The sequence below is a fragment of the Euleptes europaea genome, chromosome 14 (genome assembly GCF_029931775.1).
Source record: "Euleptes europaea isolate rEulEur1 chromosome 14, rEulEur1.hap1, whole genome shotgun sequence".
Lineage (NCBI taxonomy): Eukaryota > Metazoa > Chordata > Lepidosauria > Squamata > Sphaerodactylidae > Euleptes > Euleptes europaea.
This window is the reverse complement of record NC_079325.1, coordinates 37,721,652-37,736,791: the sequence shown is the minus strand read 5'-3', so window position 1 is coordinate 37,736,791 and position 15,140 is coordinate 37,721,652. Positions and strand designations below refer to the sequence as shown.

Below are 15,140 nucleotides of genomic sequence, written 5' to 3'. Positions count from 1 at the left end.
TATTAGTAACTAATAAGGCCAGAACTCCCATAAAGAGATGTAGTGGGCAACTTCTTCAGAGCTTCCTGTTGTTCTAAAACTCCCCATTAACATGAAGAGTTTCTTCTCTGGCCAAAGCTTGTATGCCTTTCCATAGTTGTATGAGTCAGGCGGCTTTTCTTGCCCTCAGGCTGCAGCATTTTGTTTTCGTGCTGGTATTTAAAAGCACCGGCACTGTTCTCAGGAAGGCTGGTGACTCAAGGAAAATACAGTTATGTGCATTGGCTGTTAGTCCTTTCTTGAGATGACTTGGCCAGCAAAGGAGGAAGGCTTTGAAGAGGGATTTAGAGGCTTAAAGACGGATTTAGATAAAGACAGGATCATCTTGCAAACTCCTGATTGTGGCAGTTCCACCCACTGGTGCAAGGATAGCAGCTCCTGGTACAGCTTGCCTGTCTCTACTTTTGTGTTGCCCCATCTGCATGCAAGGACACTTTGGGCAAAAACGCATGGTCGCTTTAGCCTCCTTTATTCCCTGTTTCATCTAGGATTCAGCCAGGATCGAACACATGCGTTTCACTGAACGTGCGTTCGATCCTGGCTGAATCCTGGCTGAAACAGGGAATAAAGGAGGCTAAAGCGACCGTGCGTTTTTGTGCATTCGGGGCCCTCCTTGTTGTGACAACAGATTGGTTGCCAGCTCCAGGTTAGAAAATTCCTGGAGATTTGGGGGGTGGAGCTTGGGGAGGGTGGGGTCTGGGAGAGAGGGAAAACCTCAGGAGTGTATAATGACATAGACTCCAACCTCAAAAGGGGCCATTTTATCCAGGGGAACTGATTTCTATAGTCTGGAGATCAGTTGTCATTCCAGAAGATCTCCAGCCCCCACCTGGAAATTGGCAACCCTAGATGGGTCATTTAGACCACTGTGCCATTGCTAGGGTTACCAGGTCCCTCTTCACCACTGGCAGGTGGTTTTTGGGGTGGACTCTGAGGAGGGCGGGGTTTGGGGAGGGGAGGGACTTCAATGCCATAGAGTCCAATGGCCAAAGCGGCCATTTTTTCCAGGTGAACTGATCTCTATCATCTGGAGAGCAGTTGTAACAGCAGGAGATCTCCAGCTAGTACCTGGAGGTTGGCAACCCTAGCCATTGCTGATCCACATATCTTGTCAAGCCAGGGCCAGACTAACTCAACAAGTGGCTGCTTGGGGCTTCGGGGCCAATTGGGGAATCTCTCAAAGGCGAACACAGCTGATAGGGTTACCAACTCCAGCTTGGGTGGTGCCTGGGGAGGGCAGTGTTTGTGGAGAGGACGGAGCTCAGCAGGGATGTGATGGCGTAGTCTACCCTCCAAAGCTTCTGTTTCCTCCAAGGGACCTGGTCTTTGTTATCTGGAGATCAATATTACTTCCAGGATATCTCCACGCCCTACCTGCCAGTTGGCTACCCTAACAACTGATTACCTCAGTCCTTTGGTACTACAGAATCTGAGAGGGGCTTGAAATAAGTATTTGTATCTCTCCATTTTTCAGATTGCAGGCCTAACTGGAAAATCCTCAAGGAAGCAACCCCCTATCCCTAGGAAATAAAATAATTCTTAGGGCAACAAAAGCTGCTTCAAGCAGCCTGGGATCCAACCCACCCACTTCTATGACCTAGCAATTATCAGTTAATATACTGTTACCTGACACTGCTGGTCCAGATAGCAGAACCTCTCTTGTCCAAAGAGTTTCATAAGAGGTGGGGCAGAGCAGAGGGGTATTGTGGGCTGCCCTGCCCATTGAGATATCAGAAGGGAGACATATAAATTTGGGTGCCTCTAAGGCGCTGGAGTCATCCTTTGTCCAGCAGGTTTGTTAGCAAGCAAGGAACGAAAGACGCAAGAACGAAGATCATGCTGTTGAGCCTTGTGATGGTCCTACTTTGGGCAGTCTGTGCTCAGGCTGATGTTGCTGTGCAACCAGATTTTGACCTCCAGAAGGTACCTAGTGGGGATGCCAGTGGGGAATGGGGAAAATTCCACTTTCTGGAAGCCAGAACGAGCAAAGGTGGGATGGGCAAAGGTGTGCTACATCATCTCTTGGGATGGATTCCCAAGTTGCAAAGTCCATGTAGATGCATGGCTGCCATGAAGACATTGGATCGGATGTGTGCAGGAGTTCCAGTTCCTAAGTACTAGGGAACAAAGTTTGGATCAGGAGCACAGTAGGTGGGGAGGAGATTCCATGTCCTCCTCTGCACTGTTTTCCTGACCTGAAATGCCCTGGGGGAGCTGAAATGCCCTGGTGGGAAACTTGTGTGCAGTAGCCATAAGTACATATAGGTTTTCCCCAACAGTAGCTCCCAGGGGCCATTTCAGGATGGGGAAACAGGGCAGGCTGAAGCCTCTTCTCCTCAAGGTGCCATAGTCTCAATCTGAGACTCCCAGAACACATCTGTCAAAAGTACATATTGGGTGGGGGGTCATGTGGACTTTGTAATGTGTGAATTTCAGGGGAGGGGCTGTGGCTTAGGTAGGGTTGCCAGAGTTGGGAAACACCTGGAGATTTGGGGGATGGAGCCTGAGGAAGGTGGGGTTTGGAGAGGGGATAATGCCATAGAGCTGGGTATAATGCCATAGAGTATAATTGAGTATAATACCATAGAGTCCACCTTCCAAAGCGGCCATTTTCTCCAAGTGAACTGATCTATGTCACCTGGAGATCAGTTGTAATAGCAGGAGATCTCCAGCCACCACCTGGAGGTTGGCAACCTTAGGCTTAGAGCATCTGCTTGGCAAGCAGAAGGTCACAGGTTAAATTCTCGGCATCTCCAGTTGAAAGGACCAGTCAGTAAGTAATGTGAAAGACTTCAGCCTGAGACCCTGGAGAGCTGCTGCCAGTCTGAGTAGACCATACAGGGCTTGACGGACCAAGGGGCTGATTCAGTGTAAGGCAGCTTCATGTATGTATGTATGAATTGGCCCTATGATAATTTATCCTTGCTTCTCTTTGGTGTCCCCACTCTTCTTTCCTCCAATGTCTTCTGCCATCATAAAATGGAGGTTGTAACTATACATTCTAGGGTTGCCAGCTCCAGATTGGGAAATACCTGGAGATTTGGGGGTGGAGCTTGAGGAGGGTGGGGTTTGGAGAGGGGATAATGCCATAGAGTATGATTGGGTATAATACCACAGAGTCCACCTTCCAAAGCAGCCATTTTCTCCAGGTGAATTGATCTCTGTTGACTGGACATCAGTTGTAATAGTGGGAGATCTCCAGCCACCACCTGGAGGTTGGCAACACTAACCATGACTGAGAATGTGAGTGTATGTATTTCAGGGTATCCTCAGAATCACCAGAAATCCCTTTCTCTAGTTTGCAGGGATGTGGCAGGTTATGGGCGGGGCATCAAACTGCCCTGTATTCCAGGCCATGAAGGACATAATGCAAACATCAGCTGCCGTTGTTACACCCCTCCCAGGTGGAGACATGAGGATCCTGACTGGCTTCCCTTTGTAAGTGCCTTTGCTGACCTTGGCTGATTCTGCATGCACTTGCCATACAATGTTCCTTATAGACCGAGTGCCTCTTATACATACAACCATACATAACTTATCTATATACAATGACTTGAGGTGTGTTTGTCAGATTTTGGGTTGAGAGATTGAGAAACCTGACTCTCTGTTTAAAATCCATTTCTTCAAACAGCGTGCCATGCATTCACAATGACAAGACGTGTAGTGACGGCCTCCAGTTCCCCTCTTAAAAAGGATTGTTCATGTTCATGGGTAGTCACCATGATAGCTAAATCAAACCTCCTTCTTCAGAGGCAGTCTACCTCTGAATGCCAAACATTGGAAACAAACAGTAGGGGTTGGCCCGTTGTCTTCATGCCCTGCTGTGTGGGCTTCCCAAAGGCATCTTGTTGGTCCGTGGGTTTGGTGTGGGAGGAGAGTAGGGTTGCCAGGTCCCTCTTCGCCACCGGCGGGAGGTTTTTGGGGCAGAGCCTGAGGAGGGTGGGGTTTGGGAAGGGGAGGGACTTCAATGCCATAGAGTCCAATTGCCAAAGCTGCCATTTTCTCCAGGTGAACTGATCTCTATCGGCTGGATAATAGCAGGGGATCTCCAGCTAGTACCTGGAGGTTGGCAACCCTAGAGGAGAGGACCTTTCCTTTGGTCAAGTGATATAACTCTATTCGTTATATGAACATGAGTACTTGTTCAGGAGAAATTGATAACTTTGATGGAACCTCATTTTTCTCTTTCATAAAATTTGCTCTCATTGATTATCACCGTCTCCCTCCCTATAGCTGATTGGGTTACAAATTACTTAAGCTAAAATGGAACAATGCTAGTTTAAGTTGGCTAAATTGGGGGCAGCAGGGGAAGATTTTGAACTTTGCGTCTCTGCTTGTGGGCCTTCAGAAGCATCTGTCTGGCCACTGTGAGAAAAAGGATGCTGGATTAGATGGATTTTATGTAGGGTTGCCAACCTCCAGGTACTAGCTGGAGATCTGCTATTACAACTGATCTCCAGCCAATAGAGATCAGTTCCCCTGGAGAAAATGGCCGCTTTGGCAATTGGACTCCTTAGGGCATTGAAGTCCCTCCTCTCCCCAAACCCCGCCCTCCTCAGGCTCCGCCCCAAAAATCTCCAGGTATTTCCCAACCCGAAGCTGGCAACCCTAATTTTATGGGTGCATCCTTATCAGGGAAGGTTGCATCTTCTTTTGACTCTTCACCTTAAGAATCCAATGGGATGGTGTTCCTGTCCATGGCAATAGACTGATCTGTAGCATGGCCTTGTTTTAGCCCTCTGGGCAGCATGTTGGCCATTGTGTGAAACACAGTGCTGGCTCGACAAGATCGACCATTGGTTTGATCCAGCAAGGCTCTTATTTTCATACGTTTAGAAGAAAGTGCAATCTCAAATGCACTAGGCTGGTTTTATTTATTTATTTTTAACCCAGACTTTCTTTCCTCACTCTCTTTTGTTTTCTAGCCCCGAGGAATGCAAGAAGGTAGACAGAGTTTATAAGAAGACGGAACAGCCTGGACGCTTCTCCCATGCTGGTACATAGGAGGACTGAGGCACTCCTAGAGCGGCCAAATGTTTGTTGGTTTTTAAAAAACAACCACTATCTTAGATCATGTGCCTCTGAGCATGTGCCGAGGAATTTTTGCTCAAATAAAGGGTTTGAGTAGGGCCATGGCAAAGTGATCCCTTTCTGTTTCCTCATGCAGACGATATGTCCAAGAGAGATGTGTGTGTGATGGATACGGATTACGACAACTATGCTTTCGTGTACACTTTTAAGGAGGTTGAAGAGGAGCCCAGCACCACCACCATTCAAATATACAGTATGTGCTGCAATGGTTTTGTGAACAAGAGATGATGAGGCAAAATGGCTCAGGGCAGCTAAGAACAGCCATCTTACCTGAACCATATTGGCATGAGGTGACAGGTATAGCTGTGTGGCTATACCTTGGGGCTATTTCTCTTTGCTTGTATTCAGTTGTAGGAACCTGATGTGTGTGAATTTGTGAAGGGCAGACTTCCCCTGTTTCTTTCTTTTCTTAGTACACACATTCACAGTATGCCATCTTTCACTCCTTCCTAATGCTAGTTTAAGAAGAAGAAGAGTTGGTTTTTATATGCCGACTTTCCCTACCACTTAAGGAAGGAGCTAACCGGCTTACAATCCCCTTCCTCTCCCCACAACAGACACCCTGGGAGATAGGTGGGGCTGAGAGAGTGTGACTAGCCCAAGCTCACCCAACTGGCTCCATGTGTAGGAGTGGGAAGATCAACCTGGTTCACCATATTCGAGTACACACAAAGCCAGCTGGGTGACCTTCAGCTAGTCACAGTTCTATTAAGAGCTCTCTCAGCCCCACCTACCTCACAGGATGTCTGTTGTGGGGAGGGGAAGGGAAGGTGATTGTAAGCTGGTTTGAGTCTCCCTTAAGTGGTAGAGAAAGTCGGCATATAAAACCCAACTCTTCTCCTTCTCCTTCCCCTCCTCCTCCTCCTCTACAGTTCCTGGGACCTCTGTGGAAAAGAGAGGACTGCTAAACCAGCATGCCTGGCAAGCTGGTTGATGGACGGAGAGAGGATTTCTTGTTAGAAAGTCAAAAAGGGTTTAAAAAAGGCCTTGCTTCCCACATATGGTAGGAACGTATATGGGGAGGGACTTAAATGGAGTATAATGCCATAGAGTCCACCTTCCAAAGTGGCCATTTTCTCCAGGTGGACTTATCTCTGTCGCCTGGAGATCAGTTACAATAGCAGGAGATCTTCAGCCAACTGCATTCCAACCCCCATCAAGTTCCCCCCATGAAAACTAGAGATGAAAGAAGTCACCACAAGCTCTGAGTTTCTCAACAGCAACAAATGTGCATGAATTGGCTCTAATGCTCATCTCTTTTGTATAGCCAGACACCCTGATGTAAGTAAAGACATTATGGAGAAATTCAAGAAACATTGTCATGATGTCGGGCTCACTGATGATTTGATGGTGATGTTACCCAAATCTGGTGAGTAATAACGTGTTTCACCAGATTCTGCAGCTTGCTTTCTGGCAACTTTGCAGCACCATGAGTCAGCAGTTTTTGGTTGTAACCAGTTTGCCACAATCATCCAAAGGACTTGGGATTAGGGCTGTCGATTCGGTTTGGCCCGAACTGAAAAACAGCCGAATTTCCCCTGATTCGGCGGTTTTTAGTTCGGGACGAACCAAACTCAAAAATGGCGGGAAACCGGGGGAGCCGAATTCAGCGAGTTCGGGAGTTCACGAATAAATCCGGCAAATTCGGGGCCGTCAGTAAGCAGCATAACCGTCAGTAAGCAGCATTCTCCTCCCCCGGCCAATCAGTGGCCAAGCTGGGTCTTCTTCTGGCCAATCAGTCAGGATTGAGTACTGGAGGAATCAGCTGATGAGCGGCCAGCCGGGGAGAGAGAGTGAGAGAAATCCTTGTGTGTGTGTGGGTGCTTGTGCACATTCGCTCCTTTCTGTGGCTGCAGGGGGTGCATTTTTGGGGGTAAAGACCCCAAACTTTCAGAGGAGCTTTAGATGAGCCTTCTTAAGAGACCCCCAAGTTTTGTAGACTTTGGGTCAGGGGGTCCCGAGATATGGGCTCCACCCCTTTTCCCTCCCCCTTTTCCATTTCCATGGCTGCAGGGGGCGCTTTTTTGGGGGTGCAGCCCCCAAACCTTCAGGATATCTTCAGACAAGCCTTCTTAAGAGACCCCCCAAGTTTTGTAGACTTTGGGTCAGGGGGTCCTGAGATATGGGCTCCCCCCTTTTCTCTTTCCGTGGCTGCAGGGGGCGCATTTTTGGGGGTACAGACCCCAAACTTTCAGCGGAGCTTTAGACGAGCCTTCTCAAGAGACCCCCCAAGTTTTGTAGACTTTGGGTCAGGGCCCCCCGAGATATGGGCTTTCCCCTTTTCCCTATTGGGATGAATGGATCACCCGATCCTGTATGCATCTCCAGAGCAAAACGTCCCCTGCTTAAATGGAATCATCTTGGATTACCCAGTCCTCCTCCCACCCCTCCTGATGGAACAGAAGACAGCCACAGTAAGACCCCTTTGGGGGCTTTAATCTATACTTTTTCTCCTGTGTGTGTGTGTGTGGGGGGGGGAAGCAGAGTCTGTGTGTGTGTGGGGAGGGAGCAATTTCTGTGGGTGGGGGGGAAGCCAAAGGGGGCTTTTGCCCGTTCTGCCTGGGTGTGTGTGTGCCCCCTCGAGTCTCTCTCTCCCTGGTTTGAGGGGGGGGGGCTTTAGTGTGTCCTCAGGTTTTCCCTCATTCATAAGATCGGTTAGGTCTATTTGATACTTGCTCAAAACTGGTTTTCAAATGGTGACTTAAAGAATGCATTTGCCTGGTCCCAGTCCGATGCAAAAGGGGAAATTCCGCCCCCTCCTGCTCCTTATGCATAGCTAGCTGCCTCTGTCCCTTTCCATGCTTTGCACGGTTGCAAAGGTGTTGCTTTGCAGGGTTGTGTTGCTTTGCAAACATCTTAGCACCTGCCCCGCCCTTTGCATGTTTGCAAAGGTGTTGCTTTCCAGTTGTGTTGTTTGCAAACTTCTTCCACCTGCCCCGCCCTTTGCATGTTTGCAAAGGTGTTGCTTTGCAGTTGTGTTGCTTTGCAAAGTTCTTAGCACCTGCCCGCCCTTGCTCTCATCAGCTGTTTGTCGGGGCTGGGAGCTTTGTGCTTGGGTGGCAAGTTCTGCTCAGAGATGTACATTAAGGGTGGGGGGGGACCCCTTTCGGGGCCCATATCTCAGCCCCCCCTGACCCAATCTTTACCAAACTTGGGGGGTCTGGCAAGAAGGGTCCTTTGAAGCTCCGCTGAAAGTTTGGGACCTCTACCCCCAAAAATGCCCCCCCAGAGCTGCGGAAAGGCACAGTTGTGTTTTTAATGGCTTTATTCGGCCGAATTTTTTCCCCGAACTTTGAATTCCCGCCGAATTGCACGGACCCGAAGTGGGGGAGTTCGGACTTCTGCATATCCCGAATCTAAACGGGCCAAATTCAGCCGAATCCGAACTATACCGAATTTTTTTTAATTCAACAGCCCTACTTGGGATAGAATTAGACCCACAAGCAAGCTGGAAATGGGTGATATTATTTCTACAGACCATAGGAATGAAACCTTCTTTGAAACACTCCTGAAAAAAGGGTTTCCTGTCTGCAGTTACTTTACTAATAGGCCACAATGACCGAGCTTGCTGGCTTTTCTTTGTAGGGTTGCCAGTTCCAGGTTGGGAAATTCCTGGAGATTTGGTGGTAATGCCTGGGAAGAGCAGGGTTTGGGGAGGGAGATCAGCAAGGATGTGATATGTACCGTGTAACAAATTATGATGCCTTTTGCTACTCTTCTGTGCTTGGGCTCATAAATCTCTTTCTTCGAATTGCAGATGAATGTGCCAAGGCTCTCAGGTGAGTGGAATTTGTTACTATTTGGGGTACCCCCTATCTCGAGATCTGGGGGTTTGAGTCTAGAGTGGCATCTGTATGACTCTCTGGTCTTTATTGTGATGCAGCGGAGGTCACACATGGTTCCCATACTGATTTGGCCAATCTGAGACTGGACCTTCACATGCTGAAAGAGAGGAGGAAGAAGGTCCAGGCATAGATGCGTGTGATCCTGATGGTCTATCCTTTTTATGGCATGCCTGTTACTGATAATCAAGGTTTGCCATTTGGGATTATGTCTTCCTTAGCCATTCCGTAACCAGCTGCCATGGAAACCAGATTAAGGCCATTTCCACACAAATCACTTACAACAGAGTATCCTCATGGTCGATCTGGGAGGTTTGGCAGCGCAGTCAATTTTTTTGTCTGCATGTTGCCTCTTTTGCCGTTGCATTCTTTCTTGCCAAGAACGTTTTATCCTGTCTGCAGTATCCTAAAAAAGAATGATATGTTCCCCTGGGGAACATGGTTCATTCGTGATGTTGCAGATGCGCAGTGTGGAATGGGTGGAGCAGGAACAACAGCGCAGAACGCTAAATGGCAAACACATTTGGTAAGCCTACCTGGTGGCTATCTCAGCACCCAGGGTGAGGCCTCCCTTGCAGGCTCAGGCAGGGTGGCCTCTGGTGCTGCTAGAACATTGTCAGAAGGCACCTTTGCAGTTAGGGTTGCCATCTTCCTGGTGACACTTGGAGATCTTCCGCTATTACAATTGATCTCCAGCTTTGGAGATTGCACTCTATGGCATTACACCCGATTAAGGTCACTAAACTGAGGCTATCGTACTTTGGTCACATTATGAGAAGACAAGAGTCACTGGAAAAAGAGAATCATGCTAGGGAAAGTTGAAGGCAGCAGGAAAAGAGGAAGACCCAACAAGAGATGTATTGACACTGTAAAGGAAGCCACGACCCTCACTTTCCAAACCTGAGCAAGGCTGTTAAAGATAGGATGTTTTGGAGGACACTGATTCATAGGGTTGCCATGAGTCAGAAGAGACTTGACGGCATTGAACACACACACAAGGTTGCTGCCCTCCCCCCTCCCCAGACTCCACCCCAAAAATATCCAGGTATTTCCCAACTTAGAACTGGCAATCTTATCTGCAGTTCACCTCTGCAGTCCCTCTGGTCCTCCTTGGCCACTGGTATTGGCTCCTTGGGCTCGTCCCCTGAAAAGTCTGAGTCACTGGGCTGGTCAGAGGGGGTTATGACAGAGTGTGTAGACCCACCTGCTTGGTTCTGAGTTTCCATAGAGCCTTTTTGTTTTGCTTTTTGGAAGGACCAGCTTGCTAAGGCAAATGCATAGGGTTGCCAGGTCCCTCTTTACCACTGGCGGGAGGCTTTTGGGGGAGGACCCTGAGGAGGGCAGGGTTTGGGGAGGGGAGGGACTTCAATGCCATAGAGTCCAATTGCCAAAGCGGCCATTTTCTCCAGGTGAACTGATCTCTATTGGCTGGAGATTAGTTGTAATAGCAGGAGGTCTCCAGCTAGTACCTGGAGGCTGACAACCCTACAAATGCTAGGCTGCAAGGAAGCTATGCCCCAGCTTCTCTATGCACTCATGCTGAGAGGAGCAGCAGGACAGCAAGGTCCCTGGTGTGCCAGATCTGGAAAGTTTGAGGGCCGCTGGGTGAGATGTTCTGGCAAATTCTTAGTTATTTGATTTGGGTCTAACACCACCCCTGTGGTTTTTTTTTTGTTTTTTTTTTTTTGGTAGTGGCTGAAGAGGATGTGACCTGCCAGCAACCAAAGCCCACTCTGTCCCCCTTGCGGATACACCAGCAGCCCCCCCTCCCTGGATTGTTGCTGCTTCTCCTCACATCTCAGTATCTCTTCTCCCCACACTTCCTTTCATCATTTTCTCTCTTGCTGATGCAGGCTCTGTCTTACCCATATGAAGGAATTTGTCTCTTTCTGGTTAATAAAGAGTTTAAAAAGGTGTTTTTTGACCTCTGCATGTTTGTCGTGGATGATCTGTGTTACGTGTATAAGGGCAAAGGAAGGAAAGGACACTGCCACCATTGAGTTTTTAAATGCAGGTCAGACATAGAACAAGCTGTCCCTGAGTTTCACCCTAGCTAGTGTCTCATTTAAGCCCCAAACAAATGATTAAATAGATCTAATCTGTAGTTCTGTAAGTTTACTATATGCCTGTTTTTTCTCCCTAATAGTAATAATAATGTATAAGGGGAAATTTTTAAACACTTAAAATGTGGTATATAAATGCAATCATAATGCAGGCTAAAGGAGGATTCCCAATTAGGGCCAAGCTGCAAAATACATTTTTGGGCATAAGCTCATATCTTTGTAAACTGAATGCATAAAACTGAAAGTTTGAATTAGAGGAATACTTTCCTGAAACAGGTGTATCCTACTGGTACACTCAACAGACAGCTAGAATTGGTTGCTGCTCTCTGCCAAGTGAAGTTTCTGTGATCGACATAAATTTGCCATCACATATTGTGCGGAAAGCCCCTCAGCCATGGTTCTAACAGCAGCTACTGCTGGTTTGCGCTTGGGTTCAACCCTGCCTCCTCCCAGCCTAAACAGTGTGCTTCATACTGTTTGGGCTTAGTAAGGTTGCCAGTTGACCTGGACAGTTTAGTATTTTCACTGACTGTTCGGGGAAAAAACCCCTGAAAAAATACCAGACATTTCAATGACTAGTATTTTTCTAGTTTCCCCCCAAACAGTCAGTGAAAATACTGGACTGTCTAGGTCAGTCGTGGACACCTGGCAACTTTACATGATTTTTGTCACTCAGAAAGACGTACTTAGACATTGATGGGCAGCCCATGCAGATCTCTCAGTTCAGGGGTGATATGATCCCTATATCTGGCTCCCAGTAATAGCTGAGCTGCTGTTTTTTCTTCATCAATTGAAATTTCAGGACTATTTTCAAAGGCAGCTCCACCTTAAGCATATTATAGTAATTTAACCTGGATGTGATCAAAACATAGATCACTCTTGCCAGATCAGGTTATTTGAGGGATGGCTCTAGATGGCATTACAGCTGAAACTGATAAGTGCTTTGTGGCATAAGGCCTCCAACATAGCACAGAATCCGGGAGGTAGGGTGGGGAATAAACCACATACCTGCTCCTTCAGGAGGAGTGTAACCCCCTCTAGGATAGGCTGTGTCCTCAGTCCTCAAAGACCTTTGTTATTGACCAACAGCACCTCAGTCTTGTGTGGATCGATAATTTGCAGCAAGAGGGCTCTGTAATGTGTACCCCATCGAATCCAAAACAGATTCCAGGATGGGAGTATTGAAGTTATTAAGATATTCAACCAGAGAATCTGGCTTCACCACACATTTTCCAGGGTCATTCTGCACATCTCTACTCACAACAGGTGTGGGACCTGAGTCCTCCTTGGAAACAGATAGCCCATTCTCCAAGTGATACTGTGTTGCTTCTAACTGGCTGTACTGATTTGTATTCCCGTCATTGTTACTGGATATTTTCCTGAATTCTGCCTTGCAACCACAAACAAGGCTGTTGCCCCTTCTGCTTCATTTTATTATTAATGACTGCACAGACTCTGACTCAGTTGTTACTATTTAGCATCTTGTTTATGATGTTCATTTAGCAGCTCATGCTGTTTATTGTGGCAATACATACAGGGATCATCCTAATACAGGCTAGGATGGTGCAGGCTGTGAAACAAGTCCACATCTCTGTTTTCAGAACGATGTTGGTCTTGTGAGCAACTAAAAGCCCCAGTTCTCCATCACAGACCACAGTACCTCTAAGATTAGCAATGAGCCATGCCCTGTTATCTCTACTCCTGTGGTAGAAGCCCAGTCTTGTGTCTTTGACTTCTATGATTCACTGCTCTTAGTTCTTGCCATCTTACTGGAGAGGCAGGTTGGGCAATACTTCCCTGAAAACAGCTGACAAGGCCTATTCTTATTTTAATAAGAGGACTCAGATGTTCTGTACCAAGTGCCCACTGGGGTCTGGGCCAACATAAATGCCCCTTATATTTGGAGAACGCCATGGCTTCTTGTGTTCTATGAAGTCCTCCATCAAGTGACCTTTGCAGGCATCATGACCATGCCAACAATAACCTGTGATCTCCAAAGCTGTGTACGTGGCTGGGTGGGGGACAAGAGATTATGCAAGTTGGAAGGCCGAGAAAGCTCTTCAGAGCACTATAAAAAAGGAGACCTCAGAGCACCCAAGTCAACCTCCTTTCAGTATCACACATTTGTCTTTTGCTGAGAAGAAAGGAAGGAAACACTGAAGATGAAGCTGTGGCTGATTGGGTTGGGGCTTGCCCTGCTGTGTACCGTCAATGCTGAGTCCGAATGCTCTATAGACCATAGCCAGGTAAGAACCCGTGAATGGAGCAAAGGAAGTGACTATTGCACCTGGTTTGGTTTTTACCAGCGTGCCTTGGCCCACCTGTCCCATCTAGGTGCGTCTCCAAAGCACTTGACTTTCACTCTGAAGGGTTCCTGTTTTCATTATGGTAACGTTTGAGATAAAGTTAACAACTCTGTGCTTCCATGGTATATTTGTCTGGTGCTAACTGGTGACCCAAGGGATTCTTATTGAAAAAAATTCACAAGATGCATTTTTATAATATGGAGCTGCATGCATTAGGCACAAGTTTTCAAATTATGATCCCCTTCCTCTACAAGTTGAAAATGTAAAGCAGGCCTGCTGGTTTTAGGTAGAAAGATTATCATTGTAAGCTTTAGATAATTATTTAGTAGTTTACACTTTTAATTGGTGAGGCCCAGTTTTGACCAGATTCCAGTTCATCCCATTCTGATGTTACTGGGGGCTGTACTTGAAGGGTGCGTAAATTACAGAGGCTATTTTTGTCCTTGTAAGCCCTTGTAACAAGGAATAAAGAAAAAAATCCTCACATTTCTTACAATGGATAGCAACATTATTAACTTCCATTGTAATGATGTCATACATTCTTCAGTATCTCAAGAATAAGAAGGGGAACTTGGATTATGGTTTTGCCATTATGCAAATGCATAGAAGTTGGTTCAAAGGCAGATGACTACTAACTACATTTTAAAAATTGCCTGAGTGTCCATGTGTATACGTTTCTGTAGCTCTAAATCTCATACATCCTGCAGTATCTCAGGAATAACATGGGGTACTTCTATTGTTGTTCTGACAGGAGGCAACTATTGTTGTTCAGACGGGAGGCAAATGCATAGAAGGCAGGTGAATTTTATTTTGTGCCATCAAGTCACAGCTGACTTATGGTGACCCCATAGGGTTTTCAAGGCAAGAGACATTCAGAGGTGGCTTGCCATTGCCTGCCTCTGCGTCATGACCCTGGTATTCTTTGGAGGTCACCCATCCAACTAAACAGAGCTGACCCTGCTTAGCTTCTGAGATCGGAGGAGATCAGGCTAGCCTGGTGCTATCCAGGTCAGAAAGGTTTATACCTACATGTTAAACAAATTCTTGTGGGCCTTTGTGTATGGTCTTCATTAGCTTTGAATCACATACACTGAATTTTCTTTGAGAGGATTTCCCCACCTGTGTTAGAACTGCCACATCACCCAGCATCCACCCCAGTTATGGCACCCTTCAAGACCAGGGTGTGCTTCCAAGATGATGTTCCTAATTCTTGTCACTGGAATGAGAAGTGATTGTCTCTTGATATGTGTTCCTTTGTAAAGCTGTAAAGAGATGGTAGAAATAGCTCCATTCAGCTCTGAGGCTCCTTTCAGCATAGCTCCATTCAACCACATAGCCTACTGTAGGGTTACCATCTACAGCTTGGGAAATTCCTGGTGGCTTGAGAGTGGAGCCTTGGGAGGGCAGGGCTTGGGGATGGAAGGGACCTCAGTGGAGTATAATGCTATAGAGTACCCCCTCCAAATTAGCCATTTTCTCCAGGGGAATTGATCTCTGTCATTTGGAGATTGCTTGTAATTCTGCCCACCTGGAGGAAGGCAACCCTAGTACCCCCCAGTCTCATCTGTCTTATAAACACTTCTGGGTCAGGCCTACATTTATCTGGTTAGCAGGCAGTCTTCGTTTTGCCTGTAAGATTCTCCAAGTGCCTTCCAACATCTTCACCTCCTTGCTTTTTGCTTTGTCCCCTGTAGGGTTGTCAACTCTGGCTTGGAAAATTCCTAGAGAATTGGGGGCTGTGTCTGAGAGAGCCGACTCTGGGTGGGGGAAGGAGCTCAATGAGGATGTGGTGCCATAGA

At 47.1% G+C, this 15,140-nt stretch overlaps 1 protein-coding gene across 1 annotated transcript; it reads left to right on the top strand.

The window, feature by feature from the left end:
* Positions 1 to 1,860: 1,860 nt before the first annotated feature.
* Positions 1,861 to 8,913, top strand: LOC130486820 (lipocalin-15-like). The gene is made up of 6 exons (XM_056860119.1): positions 1,861 to 1,962; positions 3,338 to 3,477; positions 4,965 to 5,035; positions 5,207 to 5,323; positions 6,398 to 6,499; positions 8,888 to 8,913. Exons 1-6 carry the CDS (start codon positions 1,876 to 1,878, stop codon positions 8,911 to 8,913), a joined length of 543 nt encoding a protein of 180 aa, XP_056716097.1. The 5' UTR covers positions 1,861 to 1,875.
* The last annotated feature ends 6,227 nt before the right edge of the window (positions 8,914 to 15,140 follow it).